At 42.1% G+C, this 14,798-nt stretch overlaps 2 protein-coding genes across 3 annotated transcripts in view; one reads left to right on the top strand and one right to left on the bottom strand.

Moving 5' to 3' along the window:
• tbc1d22a (TBC1 domain family, member 22a) overlaps nt 1-4,964 on the top strand; it is a 181,691-nt gene extending 176,727 nt beyond the window's left edge. The window contains exon 14 of one of the 2 annotated variants that reach the window (XM_080421527.1): nt 4,394-4,964. In XM_080421527.1, the coding sequence (XP_080277653.1) occupies nt 4,394-4,522 (129 nt within the window). In that variant the 3' untranslated portion in view covers nt 4,523-4,964. The remainder of the gene's footprint in view (nt 1-4,393) is intronic. The other variant, XM_080421526.1, reaches the window with a different exon arrangement.
• An 8,431-nt stretch (nt 4,965-13,395) lies between these two features.
• Nucleotides 13,396-14,586, bottom strand: LOC308079167 (GPI-anchor transamidase-like; the record flags this gene model as incomplete). Its single annotated transcript, XM_080420547.1, has 1 exon — nt 13,396-14,586. One exon carries the CDS (start codon nt 14,584-14,586, stop codon nt 13,396-13,398), a length of 1,191 nt encoding a protein of 396 aa, XP_080276673.1.
• Nucleotides 14,587-14,798: the final 212 nt, after the last annotated feature.

The following is a 14,798-nucleotide window of genomic DNA, read 5'->3' as shown; positions in this document are numbered from 1 at the left end:
CCCCCAGGGGTCCTTGGATGGGTTCCCGGCAAGCCCCCAGAACCGCGGTAGAACAGTGAAGCTGATGTCGCCTGGTGGTCAAATCTGGGATTGCAATACGTCTGCATTTAACTCATTAAGACCTGAGGCCGTTTCTACAAAATGTCTTCTAAATCTTAAAGGTCCTTACACACCGGGGGCGATTTCTTTCATGCAATTCATTTTTTTTTACGTTAAAAAAATAAAAAAAACGTATAAAGTCAATGCAAGCTTCCACATCAGTTTCGTGGAGCGAAAAAGCGTCTTTTATTTATTTGGACCGAGTCAGAGTTTTGCGTATATTCGCATAATCGCCGGTGTGTAATGAATAACAGTTTTCTGGAAAAAAAAAATATGTTGCTAACTTGCTATATTAGTGGTTCTCTGACTATTTCATGTCAAGGAACCCCCAAATTGTATTTATTCGGTCGCGGACCCCCATCTCAAAATACGTTGTTCCAGGGACCCCCCAAAGCAAAAAAAATTTGCTTAAAAAAAATATATATATATTCAAAGATTTGCACACATTTTCACGATTTTTCCAAAGCAGCTTTATTGAAATGAATAGCTGGGAGCGGGGCAGTCCGTTCTCTAAGATGTATTATAACTCTATGGTTCGCGGTCCCCTGAAAAAAGTAGTTTATATAGCATTAACAATCAGTTTAACCGCTTTAAACCGATCAGCCATTTGAAAATAGCAGGTCGACAAGCTCACAGCGTGACGCATGGTGAGCTTGTCTGCCCACTCCATAAGATCTTGCGCACGTTTTGGAATATTCAATACAAGTGTTGTATGGGGGGTCCCTGGCACAAAATATTTTCAGTAGTCGTCTGTTGGTGTACTGGAATGAATTGGTAAATCCTATGCATGCCCATACACCAATGCTATTATAGTTTAAAGGTTCTATGACATTCATTTTCACTTTTTTATTTTTTGAGTTTTTTTGGGGGGTTTATGACCTCAATTCTGAACTTTAAACATTCAGTGGATTTTCTGTGGTCTGTGGTTTTCTGAATAATTAGGCTGAAAAGTAATCTGTGAAGTAATGGCAGTGAAGTCACAGGCCATTAATCCCGCCCACTCTCCTCCTCGCCCCTCCCCTATCCTTTCCTTTGGGGGGGGCGGAGCAGAGGCGATGATTGACAGGCAAAATCCCTCAACAGCGACACCCGCAGGCAAAGATTTATTTTTTCATTGCAGTTGAAAAGGCTTTAGAAATGTGAGAGAAAAACACATGCAATGGCTCACTAGAGTGGATTTTTTTGTTAAAACCTTTTATACACGTTTGAAGGACCATGACAAAGACTTAATGTGTTGTAAAACTGAATGTCATGAAACCTTTAACATTTTTCAAACATATACTGTAGAATCTCTCCTGATGGCAGACTTGCTCTGATCTGTTATTTGCACACACCTCCATTAGCCAACAAACAAACAAACACACACGCACACAAACGCAAGCACACACACACACACACACGCACACGCACCAAACGCACTCCCTTGAACCTTTGCCACCTGTGTGGAGAGGAGTGAGTGTGTTTTTCCCCCGATAGCTAAATGTATGTAATTAAAGTAGATTAAAGTCATTAGCCCCGTACAACTAATAGCCAGCAGATGGTTACCACCGAGAAATATGCACTTAACCCATTAAGACCCGGAACGCATCTGTGTCATTTTAGATTTCTTTGGGCTATTCAAAAATAGCAGATCTACAAGCTCGTAGCGCGGCACCAAGTGCCGCGCTACGAGCTTGTAGATCTGCATTTTTTTTTTTTTAATCGTGATTTTTTTTTGCAAATCATTGAATATTTCTATTTTTAAAGCGAATATTAGTAACTAAAATCTTTGCTTCTGGGGGTCCCTGGAACAACATATTTTGAGATGGGGGTCCGCTGCCAAATACATATCATTTTGGGGGTCCTTGACATGAACAAGTCTAAGAACCACTGATTATAGCAACATTTTTTTTCCAAAAAACTGTTCGAATTTAGATGCCATTTTGTAGAATCGGCCTCAGGCCTTAATGGGTTAATGAACCACTCCACCCACCGCAGCTACAGTAGGGCGTGTGTGTGTGTGTGTGTGTGTGTGTGTGTAGGTGCGCGTGCGCGCACGTTTGTTATCTATACACATGACAGCGGGATGGGTGAGAACACTTGATCAGCTATAGCGTGCGCTGTCTTTCTGCCGTGGAAAAAAGCAATTACCATCTAAATGTGTGTGAGAGATAGCTCAGCACGCCACGTTCACTTCAGTCCCCTACCCGCTCACACTGCGGCCGCACGACATGACGACCACACCGTGGCTGGCATATTAACCCCTTAAGACCGGGAACGCATACTCTGTCATTTTAGATTTTTTTTTGCCATAACCAGTATTTTATACTTTGGGCTATAATTTTTTTTGCAGTTATACAAGGCAAGCTCATAGAGGCTCAAGCTTGTAGATCTGCTTATTTTATCGTGAACATTTGGTGCAAATCTTTGAATATATATATTTTTTTTTAAAGCAAACATTTTGTATTCAAAACTTTGCTTCTGGGGATTCTACAAATGTCTTCTAAATCCTATCAGTTTTTTTTGGTTTTTTTTTTCTTATGTTGCTATAATATCAGTGGTTCTCAAACTTGTTCATGTCAAGGACCACCCAAAATGATATGTATTTGTCCGCGGACCCACCCCCATCTCAAAATATTTTGTTCCAGGGACCCCCAGAAGCAAAGATTTGAGTTACAAATGTATATTCAAAGATTTGCACACATTTTCACTTTTTTCATAATTTTTTTTTCAAAAATAGCAGATCTACAAGCTCATAGCGCGGCACACCGCGCTATGAGCTTGTAGATCTGCTATTTTTGAAAAGCCAAAGACATCTAAAATGACACAGATGCGTGCCCGTATTGAATGGGTTAAGTCTGGGATGTTTCATTTGTTGGTCTTATCTCCATAAACGAGCGAGACTCAAAGGACAACCTGGCCCTCGGCGTGGATAAGACCTCAGAGCTGATGGTGGACCACAGCAGTTGTCAAACTTGTTCATGTCAAATGGATATGTTCCACCACAGTACGCCTTGCAGCAGAGGGAACGTCCACGGCACCTCAGCGGAGAGGGTCAGTGAGTTCAGGTTCCTTGGCATACTGTATGCATCAGTGGTTCTCAAAGAGGTCCTTCAGGGGGTTCCAGGGGGTCCCCAGCATAATTAGTTAATATATAGCATAAGTTTAACCCACTTTAACCCTATGTTAGACCTCAGCTATTTGAAAATAACCATTAACCAATCTAAGCCAAGCTTGAAGATTGTCTATTTTCGAATTTTTTTTTTTACTTTGGAACGTTTTAACACAAAATGTTCTCTTATAGGGGCCCCTGGCACAAAATCTTTTCAGATGGGGGTCCGTGGCCAAATACATTATCAACACACACACACACGTGCAGATTTTCGGACACACACTCTCTCTCTCTCTCTCCTCCACACATGCTCATGCATACATGTATCCAGTCAGTGCATTTTGACAACTCACATGAACTAAACATGAGCAAATCACCTGGCAGTGTGACACATACAATCTCTTTGATGTGTGTGTGTGTGTGTGTGTGTGTGTGTGTGTGTGTGTGTGTGTGTGTGTGTGTGTGTGTGTGTGTGTGTGTGTGTGTGTGTGTGTGTGTGTGTTGGTCCATGCACAGCGTTGGCTGTGGAGGGATTTGCATTCAGCTCAAACCCTGTTGACCGATGGTTAGCAGAATGACTGTTTGATAGCGGTAATAACATTCATGTTATCTTGTGTGTGTGTGTGGGTGTGTGTGTGTGTGTGGTAACAGGCTAGGGTACTTCTGTGGTGAAGTTCTTGTGTTTCGTAAATGTGCAGATGAGAGACTGAGGAAAGAGGTTGAATTCCATCCACGTTCTTTTCTTTCTCCCTCGCTCCCCAAACCCTCAGCCCTCACTCCTCTCTCAATCTCTCAGACTAAGAAATAAAGAAAGACCAGAAAGAAGAGGTGTATCTTTCAAGTGAAGTCTTTGGGTCAACTTTTAAAAGCCAGCTTTGGGTTTGGTGTTTTTAACTCCCTTAAGCTCTATTTTATACTTCGGCTTTTAGAAAAAAAAATAGCCAGTCTACAAGCTCACAACGTATCACATTGTGACGCGTTGTGAGCTTGTAGAGGCGTTGTGAGCTTGTACTCCTGGTGGGGGGGGGGGGGGGGGGGGGGGGGCACAGTCATCTTTGAATAAACAGGTGACAGTGGTCACTGGTCACTACATGCTTACTGGAGGAGATCTCCTGCCTGAATTATGTGTTAAACTCACACAAAAAAAATTGTGGTGTTGATTTTCATTTTTCTTCTTCTGCTGTTTCCGCCGTCTTCCCGCAGGGCCTGATGATCCTCCTGCAGAACCTTCCCACCATGCACTGGGGCAACGAGGAGGTGAGCGTGCTCCTGGCCGAGGCCTACAGGTTGAAGTTTGCCTTCGCCGACGCCCCCAACCACTACAAGAGATGATGAGCCTTGGTTTTTCTATGTTACCCCCCACCCCCCACCACCCCCACCATAGAGGCGTGTCCCCCCCGTCACCCGTCACCTGTACCCTTAAGTGTCGGCCGTTCCCAGCTATGTTTTTTTTTTAGCTTTCAACCAACCAATGACTGTGAATAATCGACGCGGAAGCGCGTCTGATTAGTCGTCTTAACACTCCCCGCCTGGGAACAGAAAACTGCGCCGTACACACACTCCTAAGGTCCCCCCCCCCCCCCCCGTGGTGTCAGTCCCATGTTCTACTTACTTCCTGGTCCAAAGTGGAGGCTATACGAACCGCGAAAAACCCCCGTTGTGTCCGTAGCCGGGAAAAAAAACAGATGGCGTCGAGCCTCAATGAAGCCGGGGTCTCAGAATGGGGGCCGACTGACGAGGAAACCTCTGGGCCTTTGCAGAGAAGACGACTGTTGTCCAGATCGGAAAATAAGTTGTTGTTGTTTTTTTGGGGGGGTGGGGGGATTTTTCGTTTTTGTTTTGTTATTTTTTTTCAAATGTGTCACTCACTCGCTCACCGGTGCCTGAAAACCATGAAGGTAAACAAAGATAGGTTTGGACAGTTCTGTACACGAGATAAAGAGTTTTTAAATTGAACATTCCTCACGCAGTAGACTCCTTATCTCTCTGTAACTCAGAGTGCAACCAATTTGCACGCATTCTTGAGTCATGAATTACTTACAATTAATCCCCGTGTCATCGTGAACTTACTCTCACTGCGGAGATCAACCGCTTCTTGTTGGGATATCAATCCACACTTGCCCGTTTTTTTTTTGTTTCGTTTTTTGCCTTAATTTCTGTCTGTCTGTCATTCGTGTCTTCTCCGTTCCTTTTTTCTTCGGTGTTCTCTCTCTCTTTAGCTCGCTCCTGCACCTACAGTATAACAAGGGAACGTACGTTTCTGTTGTTTCAAACTACAAGAATATATATGTTCATGTATCCATTAAGACCTGGAACGCATCTGTGTCACATTAGATGTATTTGGCTATTCAAAAATAGCAGATATACAAGCTCATAGCGCGGCACTCAGTGCCGCGCTATGAGCTTGTAGATCTGCTATTTTTGAAAAATCGTGAAAACTTTTTTTTAAGATTTTTTTTCAAAAAACTGTTAGGATTTAGAAACTATTTTTAAGAATCGCCTCAGGTCTTAATGGGATATATGTATGTTCATATATATATATATATATATATATATATATATATATATATATATATATATATATATATATATATATATATATATATATATATATATACATATATATATACATATACATACATACATATACACACACACACACACACACACACACACACACACACACACACACACACACACACACACACACACATATATATGGCGTTGTGAGCTTGTTGATTGGCTATTTTCGCCAAATCTTTGTCTTTTGTCCTGTTTTTTTGTTGGATGGGGTTGGATGGGGTTGGATGGGGTTTCCTGGGGTTTCCTGTTTACATGATGAGAGGTGTGTCTGATAAGGATGATTTATCTCAGTGGTTCTCAGCCTATGGGCCGGGGGCCACTGGTGGGGCCGTGAGGATATTTCAAGTGGGCCCCCAAATAATTGGCCCACATAACATATATGGGCCAATTATTATATATATATAAAAATATATTTATAAAGAAAGAAATATAAAGTGACACAGATGAGTTCCCGGATTGAATGGGTTAATATCAAAAAGTGATACTAATAAATAAGAGCTTAAAGTAATGCTACGTTAGTTCCATTGATCCAGACTGGAACACAATGGATTGAATGGTCATTAAAATGAACTCTGAAGACTCTGAAATCTGAAAATGAACGTGGCCCCACCCAACTGACCACTTGACCACAGTTAACACATTCACTGCCATTGACGGAGATCTCTGTCATTTCACACAGAACCAGGAGATAACGCGATCCAAAGATTTACCGCTCCATTCACTTCCTGGTTAAAGTATTTGGGAAATATTCTGTATCTTGGCCCCTGTGTTTTACTATGTATTTTTGAGCGAAACATGCTATTTTCAACGGCGTATAACAAGCGAACGGGAGGTACATTCTTTTTTATTGTTTTTTCACGGTAGCACAGTGATACCTTCCATGATTAGCAGCCATCAGAGGATCGATCATACTGGAGATAAATATATTCTGTGGTTCTTGAAAGATTAGTCAGAATGCTTAAAAATGCTGGCAGAAGCTACAGCCTGTTCAGGCTATACTCCTGGCAGAGAATGTGTTAAGTGGTCAGAATGGTGGGCCGCCGCGAACGCTTTCAAGATGTTCAAGTTGGCACTGGTCGAGAAAAGGTCAAGAAACACCGATGTGGGTGTGTGAGAGGGAGAGTGTGTGTGTGTGTGTGTGTGTGTGTGTGTGTGTGTGTCTTCACGTCATTGACAGTGAATCCCCGACCCTTAAATTACTTAACCCATTAAGGCCTGAAGCCGATTCTATAAAATGTCTGTTTTTAGAATGTCTTCTAAAAGCAGTTTTTTGAAAAAACTTGTTTCTATATAAGTGATTCTCAAACTTTTTCATGTCAAGGACCTGTATTTGGCCACCGATCCCCATTTCAAAATATTTTGTTCCAGGGACCCCCAGAGAGGGACCCCCAGAAGCAAAGATTTGAGTTAAACATGTTCGCTTTAAAACAATATATATTCAAAGATTTGCACACATTTTCACGATTTTTCAAAAAATAGCAGATCTTCAAGCTCATAGCGCGGCACTCTGTGCCGCGCTATGAGCTTGTAGATCTGCTATTTTTGAATAGCCAAAGAAATGTAAAATAATGTTTTTTTTTGCTCAAATCAAGAAGTGACACAGATGCGTTCCAGGTCTTAATGGGTTAAAATCGAACTCCTATGACAGTACGTACGGAAGCTCGTGAATTGTGTTATTGTTTTGCAGTTCATTGCATTAGGATTCTCTAAGGCTTTCTTTCTCGCACTTTTCCCCAAAATGATTATACATTTAGCACAATTTAGCCATTTTGTTTTCTAGATTCCACTCAGATTACAATGTTTTTCACTCATAAACATGAGGTACCGTAGGGTATGGCGAGAAAAAAACATGTTTTCCATCTCATTCAGTATCAGAAGTGTGCTTTGGGGAAAACAAAGTGTAACATGTTCTACCCAAAAAAGTGATGGAATCCCCACAAAGACGGATTGACGTCATGGCCAGAGCCACAGGCCGGCTAGCTTCTTTAACCACATTAAGACCTGAAACACATTCTACAAATGTCTTCTAAATCCCAACAGTATTCTGAAAAAAACCTATGTTTCTATATCAGTGGTTCTCAATCTTTTTCATGTCAAGGACCCACAAAATGAAATGTATTTGGCCGCCAAATATTGGACCCCCCATCTCAAAATATTGTTGTTCCAGGGACCCCCGCAGAAGCAAAGATTTGAGTTACAAATGTTGGCTTTAAAACAAGATATTCAAAGATTTGCACACATTTTCACGTTTTTTCAAAAATAGCATATCTACAAGCTCATAGCGCGGCACTCGGTGCCGCGCTATGAGCTTGTAGATCTGCTATTTTTGAATAGCCACCAAAGTGTCAAATAATGCCTTTTTAGCTCAAATGAAAAGGTGACACAGATGCGTTCCAGGTCTTAATGGGTTAACTAGTGTGGATGACAGAGAACATACTGTATACGTGAGTTGTTTTTTTCATCTTTATCTGTCCTTTTTTATGAGTGCATTTTGCTTTCTTCTCCAGCGTCGTGAAGTGAAGTGAACTCCGCTACGAGACTGATAGCATATCACACACATACACGTTACTGTGGCAAAGATAACCGTGGCGCTAGGCTAGCCGGAGCATCAAGGCACTCAAAAATGGTTAGTTTTCGGCCCCATCCCAAGAGGTAAATCATGCAGTCACTATTTTCTAAATGCCTCGTTTACACTTTTTTTCTCAAGTTTTTTTTTTCTCAAGTTTTTTTTTTCTCAAGTTTTTTTTTTCTCGAGTGTTTTTTTTCCAGTCAGGGGTTTTCGTTTGAGCGTTTTTGTTTAGTTTTTCACACGTTCATTTATGTTTTTGGAGAAACCAAACTGCTATCTTTGTTGTGTTGTCACTCCCCTTGACACCTGCCTCTAAATGCTCAGAAAACAAAACAAAACATCTAACTGTACTAGAGTGTGTGGGCGACCGGAGTACTTCCCTCTCCGATTTAAAAAAAAATCTGTACAGAGCAAATTTTGAAGAAACAAAGATCTGTAAATAGAAAGAAAAAAATGTAAATAAATCCTATATATGATCCGACGGGTTTGAACCCAGTGTCACCTGTTTGTGTTTTCAGCACAACTCATATTGGCGTCATTTTACTGTGTTTCATCTATGTGTGTTTGTGAAGCACTTAAAGGATCACATCTTCAACCTATCTTCATATAATTGGTCCTCTCTAATGCTCATTATAAGATGGTACCAGTTCTGTCTACTCACTGCGTGTCTCAGAGTTCAGAAACCACTTTTTGAAAATAGCAGATCTTTGTGAACTTGCACGTACGTATGTCATGGGTTCCCAAACTTTTCAGCCCGCGACCCCAAAATAATGCGGATTGACTCGCGACCCCACCTAAACCTGGAGGTCATTTATGCACATAAACTTCATGTTCGGTGCGCATTTGTAATGTATTAAAATGGTAAAATGTACTATTTGTAATCATTTTTAGATTGTATTTCATCCATTCTGTTGAAAAATGTTTTTTTTTAATGACCCAAAATAAATTTGTGACCCCACCGTCAGTCTCCCGCGACCCCAAGTGGGGTCGCGACCCCTACTTTGGGAACCCCTGACGTATGTATTCGAGTGTCCTCAGCGACACTCCAAGCAATCTTAACTCTTTCCAGAGTAACAAGCATCGATACAAGCACGACTAGATGGCATAAAAAAAAGTTTGAGAAGCTCTGGTCTATAGTCTGGTGTTATACTCTGTTACAACCTGTCATGGACCATAGTATGCATACTATACTATGTTGTATGCATACTACATAGTATGCATTATGGATAGTATACATACTACATGTACATAGTATGCATATTAACACATTGACTGCCAATCACGTAGATCTACGCGAACCGATTTAAAGCCGCCACGTGCCAATCGCGTAGATCTACGTGAATTTTTTTTTTTTTTTTTTTTTTATTTTTTTTTTTCCAATTTCACCCAAAGACCAAGGAGATATGATTAGTTGAAGATCTAGACTCCTATCCACTTCCTTGTTAACTTAAAACTTAAAAAGTCTGTATTTCGGCTCCTGAGTACTTTTTTTTTCCAATGAAAAACTCTGGCACTGGCTAAAAAAATATGAAAATACCTCTAGCAGTTAATGTGTTAAGTAGTTAGTATGTATACTACGTGGATCATTTTCGTTATATACAGTATAGCTTTCAACAAGGTTTCTTTTCTTGGTTTGTTTTTCTCTTCCTGCACAGATAATGTTGAACTTACTCCAGTAATTTTCCATTCCTTGTGTACGGTATCTCTTCTGTGTGTTTTTGTTCTCTCTCTCTCTCTGCTGTTGTGCTCTTCAAGCAGGTGCTACAGTATACAGGAGGTTCCTCTGCCTTCACTCATCCATCCAGACTGCTTCACACCATTACTGTGTTCTATATAGAACTCCTGTTTGACCTCGGAACGACCCGACTTGTGAGCCGCGACAATTGATAGAGACCCAGACTGTTAGCAAACGATGAGTTAATTATGATCTATACAAAGATAATTAAAAGGAAGTCGCCAATAATGTAACTTTCATTCAATCTTATCCTGCTGTATATTCAAATTGGCTAATGGGAGGGCGGACCGACCGGCCGGCCGGCGGGCGGACCTCTGACATCAGATAAAAAAAAGAATCAAAGGCAGTGGAAAATAGAATTTAGTTGTGTTTTAATATAAATAAGAGAGGCAGCAGACCTGCAGTTTTCTGGGAGTTTGTTACAGATATGTGGTGCATAAAAACTAAACGCTGCTCCCCCACCTTTATTTTTGGTTTTGGTGACAGAAAGCAGATCTTTCCCAGATGACCTGAGAGATCTGGATGGTTCATGATATTGCACAAGTAATTGTAATTTAGCCCTAAACCTCTTTATAGACCAACAGTAGTATTTTGAAATCAATTATTTGTCATGACCATGATACCGACATGATACCGACATGATACCGACATGATACAGACCATGTTACTGACATGATACTGACATGATACTGACCATGTTACTGACATGATACTGACTGTGTTGTATGAGATGTTGCAGATTAAACCTTTTCATACATTTCACATACAGCACTATTATCAGTGTGTAAATGTATGTTTTTGTTTGTATATGTTGGATTCATGTTCATGTGTATTTTCAGACATTTTACCACTCAAGCCTTGACCTTTGGTTTTGTACTTGGTACTCCCCCCTACACCAAACCTCTTCGCTAGATCTGCTATTTTCAGTGAATGTTTCCACAAGAATAGGCATGCTAGGGTTCAAGTGGTTCATGTAAATAAATAAATAAGTGAAGTTCCGATCACACAAAGATTTGTGTGATCGGGTGTTGTGACACACCCTGCAGTGACTCAGAGGACGCCCTAGGGGTCCCGGACCCCCTGTTGAAGACCTATGCTTAAGGGGTGTCCAAATTAGACAAATACAGGTCTGTAACTCTGAGAGTAGAACACCAAGTGGACCATTTTGGTTCCATTTGAAAAGGATTGAGAACCACTGTGACATAGACGGCTGATGTCGTGAAGTCTGAGATCCACATTGGAGCCAAGCATGCTGTTCCCTTGCCGATCCTGAGATCCACATGATTAGACTTTGAATGGACCGCTTTGAACCTGGCGCGTCCCTATGTTGGGCATGCCATTATTATAGGCGTTTTTATAGGCATTTTCAGAAATAGCTAATCTGCATCTGTTTTCTCCCCCACATAGGCCTACAGCACATAATGTGTTATTTATGGCCTTTTTTGTCACTGGCTGTCGATTCAGAACAAGTGCCTGGTTCTGTTCTGTGCGTCTGCACGGCTACATCTGCCCCTGACAAGCCACACTACTGTACATGTCACCTGATGGGAGACTGTGAGGAGGTTCATGTTGGCGTTGTGTTGGCATGGCATGGCATGGCATGGCATGGCATGGTCCGCCACCTGGCCAAGCAGCTACCGAGAGCTGCTTCTGCCAGAGCACATTAACCCATTAAGACCGGGAACGCATCTGTGTGTCATTTTTAGATTTCTTTGGGCTATTGAAAAATAGCAGATCTACAAGCTCATAGCGCGGCACTATGAGCTTGTAGATCTGTTATTTTTGAAAAATCTAGAAAATGTGTGCAAATCTTTGTTCATATATCTTTTAAAGCGAACATTTGTAACTCAAATATTTTCTTCTGGGGGATCTACAAATGTCATAACAGTTTAAAAAAACAAACATATGTTGCTATAATCAGTGGTGCTAAAACTAGTTCATGTCAAGGACCACCCAAAATGATATGTATTTGGCCGCGGACCCCCATCTCAAAAAGTTGTTCCAGGGACCCCCCAGAAGCAAAGATTTGAGTAAAAGATGTTCGCTTTTAAAATACATATATATTCAAAGATTTGCACACATTTTCACGATTAAAACAAAAATGCAGATCACTCTGTGCCGCGCTATGAGCTTGTAGATCTGCTATTTTTTAATAGCCAAAGTATAAAATAATGGTATAAGTGGTTACACAGATGCGTTCCCGGTCTTAAAGGGTTAAACTGTGCCACCCCGCTGTGCACCTGCCCAGCATGTCACCCATGCAGTATGTACAGGTCCTCCTCTGGAGCAAAACATGACAAAGAACACATGATTTTATTGCTTATAATATTGTGGTCAGTTTTGACAGGTTGACACATCTCTGGATAGGAAGAGTAATGCATTAGACTAGAGTAAAATATGAAAAAGTAAAGTAGCAAAGTCATTATTATTTGATCAGCATCATTTGTTTTAATATCATTTTAGCATTAGAAGCTGACAAGCCCCATCTCTCATTTTACATTGTGGTGTTATATGAGGCAAAAAGAAAGAGTATAACTAAATGACTAAATTAGAATTCAGCTTCCTTTTTATAATGGGAATCCTTAATCCTTTTCAGATCAAGAGCCAGAGACATCACAGTAAGCCTATAAGGAAGATGGTTGTTGCTGACTTATTTCAATGATAGAAGATCCTGGTTTTCATCATTTTATGAAGGTGGTTGATCCCCAATACAAAATCACTGGAAGAAGTGATGTTTAATTTTTCGAATCGAACCCAGTTGGATTCCTGCATTTGAACCTGCATTAAACAATGATTGACTAATAAAAAAAATCACATTGGGCACTGTACACACAGGCCTTGTTTGAGCGAGAACAGAAACACTTGGTTATGTTTATTTTACGCATGCACACACACACACACACACACACACACACACACACACACACACACACACACACACACACACACACACACACACACACACACACACCATCACTATGCCAAACCAAATAACTAATTCTCACACATTTTATGAAACATACCCACCAACACAAATATGTGGAAGAAGGGAAACAAGTTCCCAGTCTACGACTATCTGTTTCCATTCACAGTATGTCAGGTCTGGATTGGCTTCAAGGTAGATGAAAGCGCTGATCCTCCACTCCTTCACTCTCAAGTTTGAGAAATCACAAAGTGTGGTTGCCTAGATGTAAGTCGTGGGTTGCAGCTGTTGTTAAGTGAGGAATCCTTTGAGGGGGGAATCATTTTTCATTCCTCACTCTTATGTTCCTTTGAGTAACTGGAACAGATTCCAGTTACAGATTCTGGCCTCCTGGTTCATTGGACGGATGAGAGTGGCTGCGAGGTCTTCAGCAAGATGTGTTTGAGGCGTTCAATGCCATATGCCGCTAGGAAGACGAGGAGGACGAGGCTCCAAAGGCCCAGGATGAAGCCATCTGGAGGGTGCCAGTCCTCCTGCTTGGGTTTCTGACGCATGATCTCAGACACCGGGAGCTGGTCGACGTAGGACCGACCGTCCCTCAGCAAATCCCCACGCACAGGCTTCTCCTCCATCGGCCGCTCTTTGAGATCGCTCAAGTCAACGGTTTCCACGGTGAGCTCCACTTTGCGGAGGACACCACCAAAGAAGTCGGTGACGAGGACGCTCCCCGGGTCCCTCAGGAACAGGTCGGTGCGGTGGCTCGGAGTGGACACGCACTGACTCTTGGGGCACACCTTGAACAGATCGTTCATGCTGGCGTTGCTGGCGGGGTGGATGCCTTCCAGGAAGTGCAGCAGATGAAAGGTGTAGCGGTCCATCAGGGAGACGCCTATGTCCAGGTCTGACTGGTGAGCCAGAGAGCTCTCTCCAACCAGGCTGCTGGTCAGGGCCATGACGTTAGGAGAATAGAGCTTCTCGTACATGGAGGCCGCTTGGCAGGAATCGATGATCAAGAGTAGCTCGTTGTACCGTCGTTTCTGCCACATCTGCTGGAAGGCGTCGGCCAGCTCGAGGTTGCTCATCTCCTGAGAGTCCTGGAACTGCATGAAACCGTCGCCGCCGTGTCCAGTGAGATATATAAGGACGTTGCTGTGGCCGTCGGAGAGAAGGCGTTTGGAGCGCGGGGTGCTCGGTGGCGTCCTGCCGGTCAGAACTCGCAGGAGGTTCTCTACCGTCACTTCGAATCCACGATAATCCACCTCCACGTCGTCTCCGTACTCGTTCAGACCCATGTTCCTGTCGCTGAACACCGTGGCGGGCTTGGGGTTTCTATGGTTACAGGCCATGTCGTCCGTCAACATCAGTATTATGTGACTGTCTGGAATGCCCAGTCTCTTGACACTTCTGTACACAGACAGGGTGTTGGCCGCATGGCGATAGTTGTACCAAAATCTGGATGTGGATACCAGCACTGCCCAGTTGTTAGTGTGACCACTGCTGAAGGACTGTCCAGCTCTAACCTCTGTGTTATTGCTCCATACTACCAAGTAGGCGGAAAATAAGATAATTAAAGTGAGTAGTTTCATTATGCAGTACCTAGCCATACTGATCGAGATTTTAAAAAAGTACAAATAGCCGGAACATGACATGCGGGTCACCTTTTGCCCATATATGGAGTTCCTCAAACTCTAGCATGTTATTAGAGTTGTTGTAAAAGAGACTTTGTCTCAATGTATTTCTTACTGGTTACATAAAGGTTATATATTATTTAGTGCGTCATCGAGTATCCGCCAATGGA

Source organism: Gymnoscopelus braueri (genome assembly GCF_963280865.1).
Source record: "Gymnoscopelus braueri genome assembly, chromosome: 23".
NCBI classification, from domain to species: Eukaryota; Metazoa; Chordata; class Actinopteri; order Myctophiformes; family Myctophidae; genus Gymnoscopelus; species Gymnoscopelus braueri.
The sequence above is the reverse complement of the archived record's forward strand: the minus strand, read 5'-3'. Positions and strand labels throughout refer to the sequence as shown.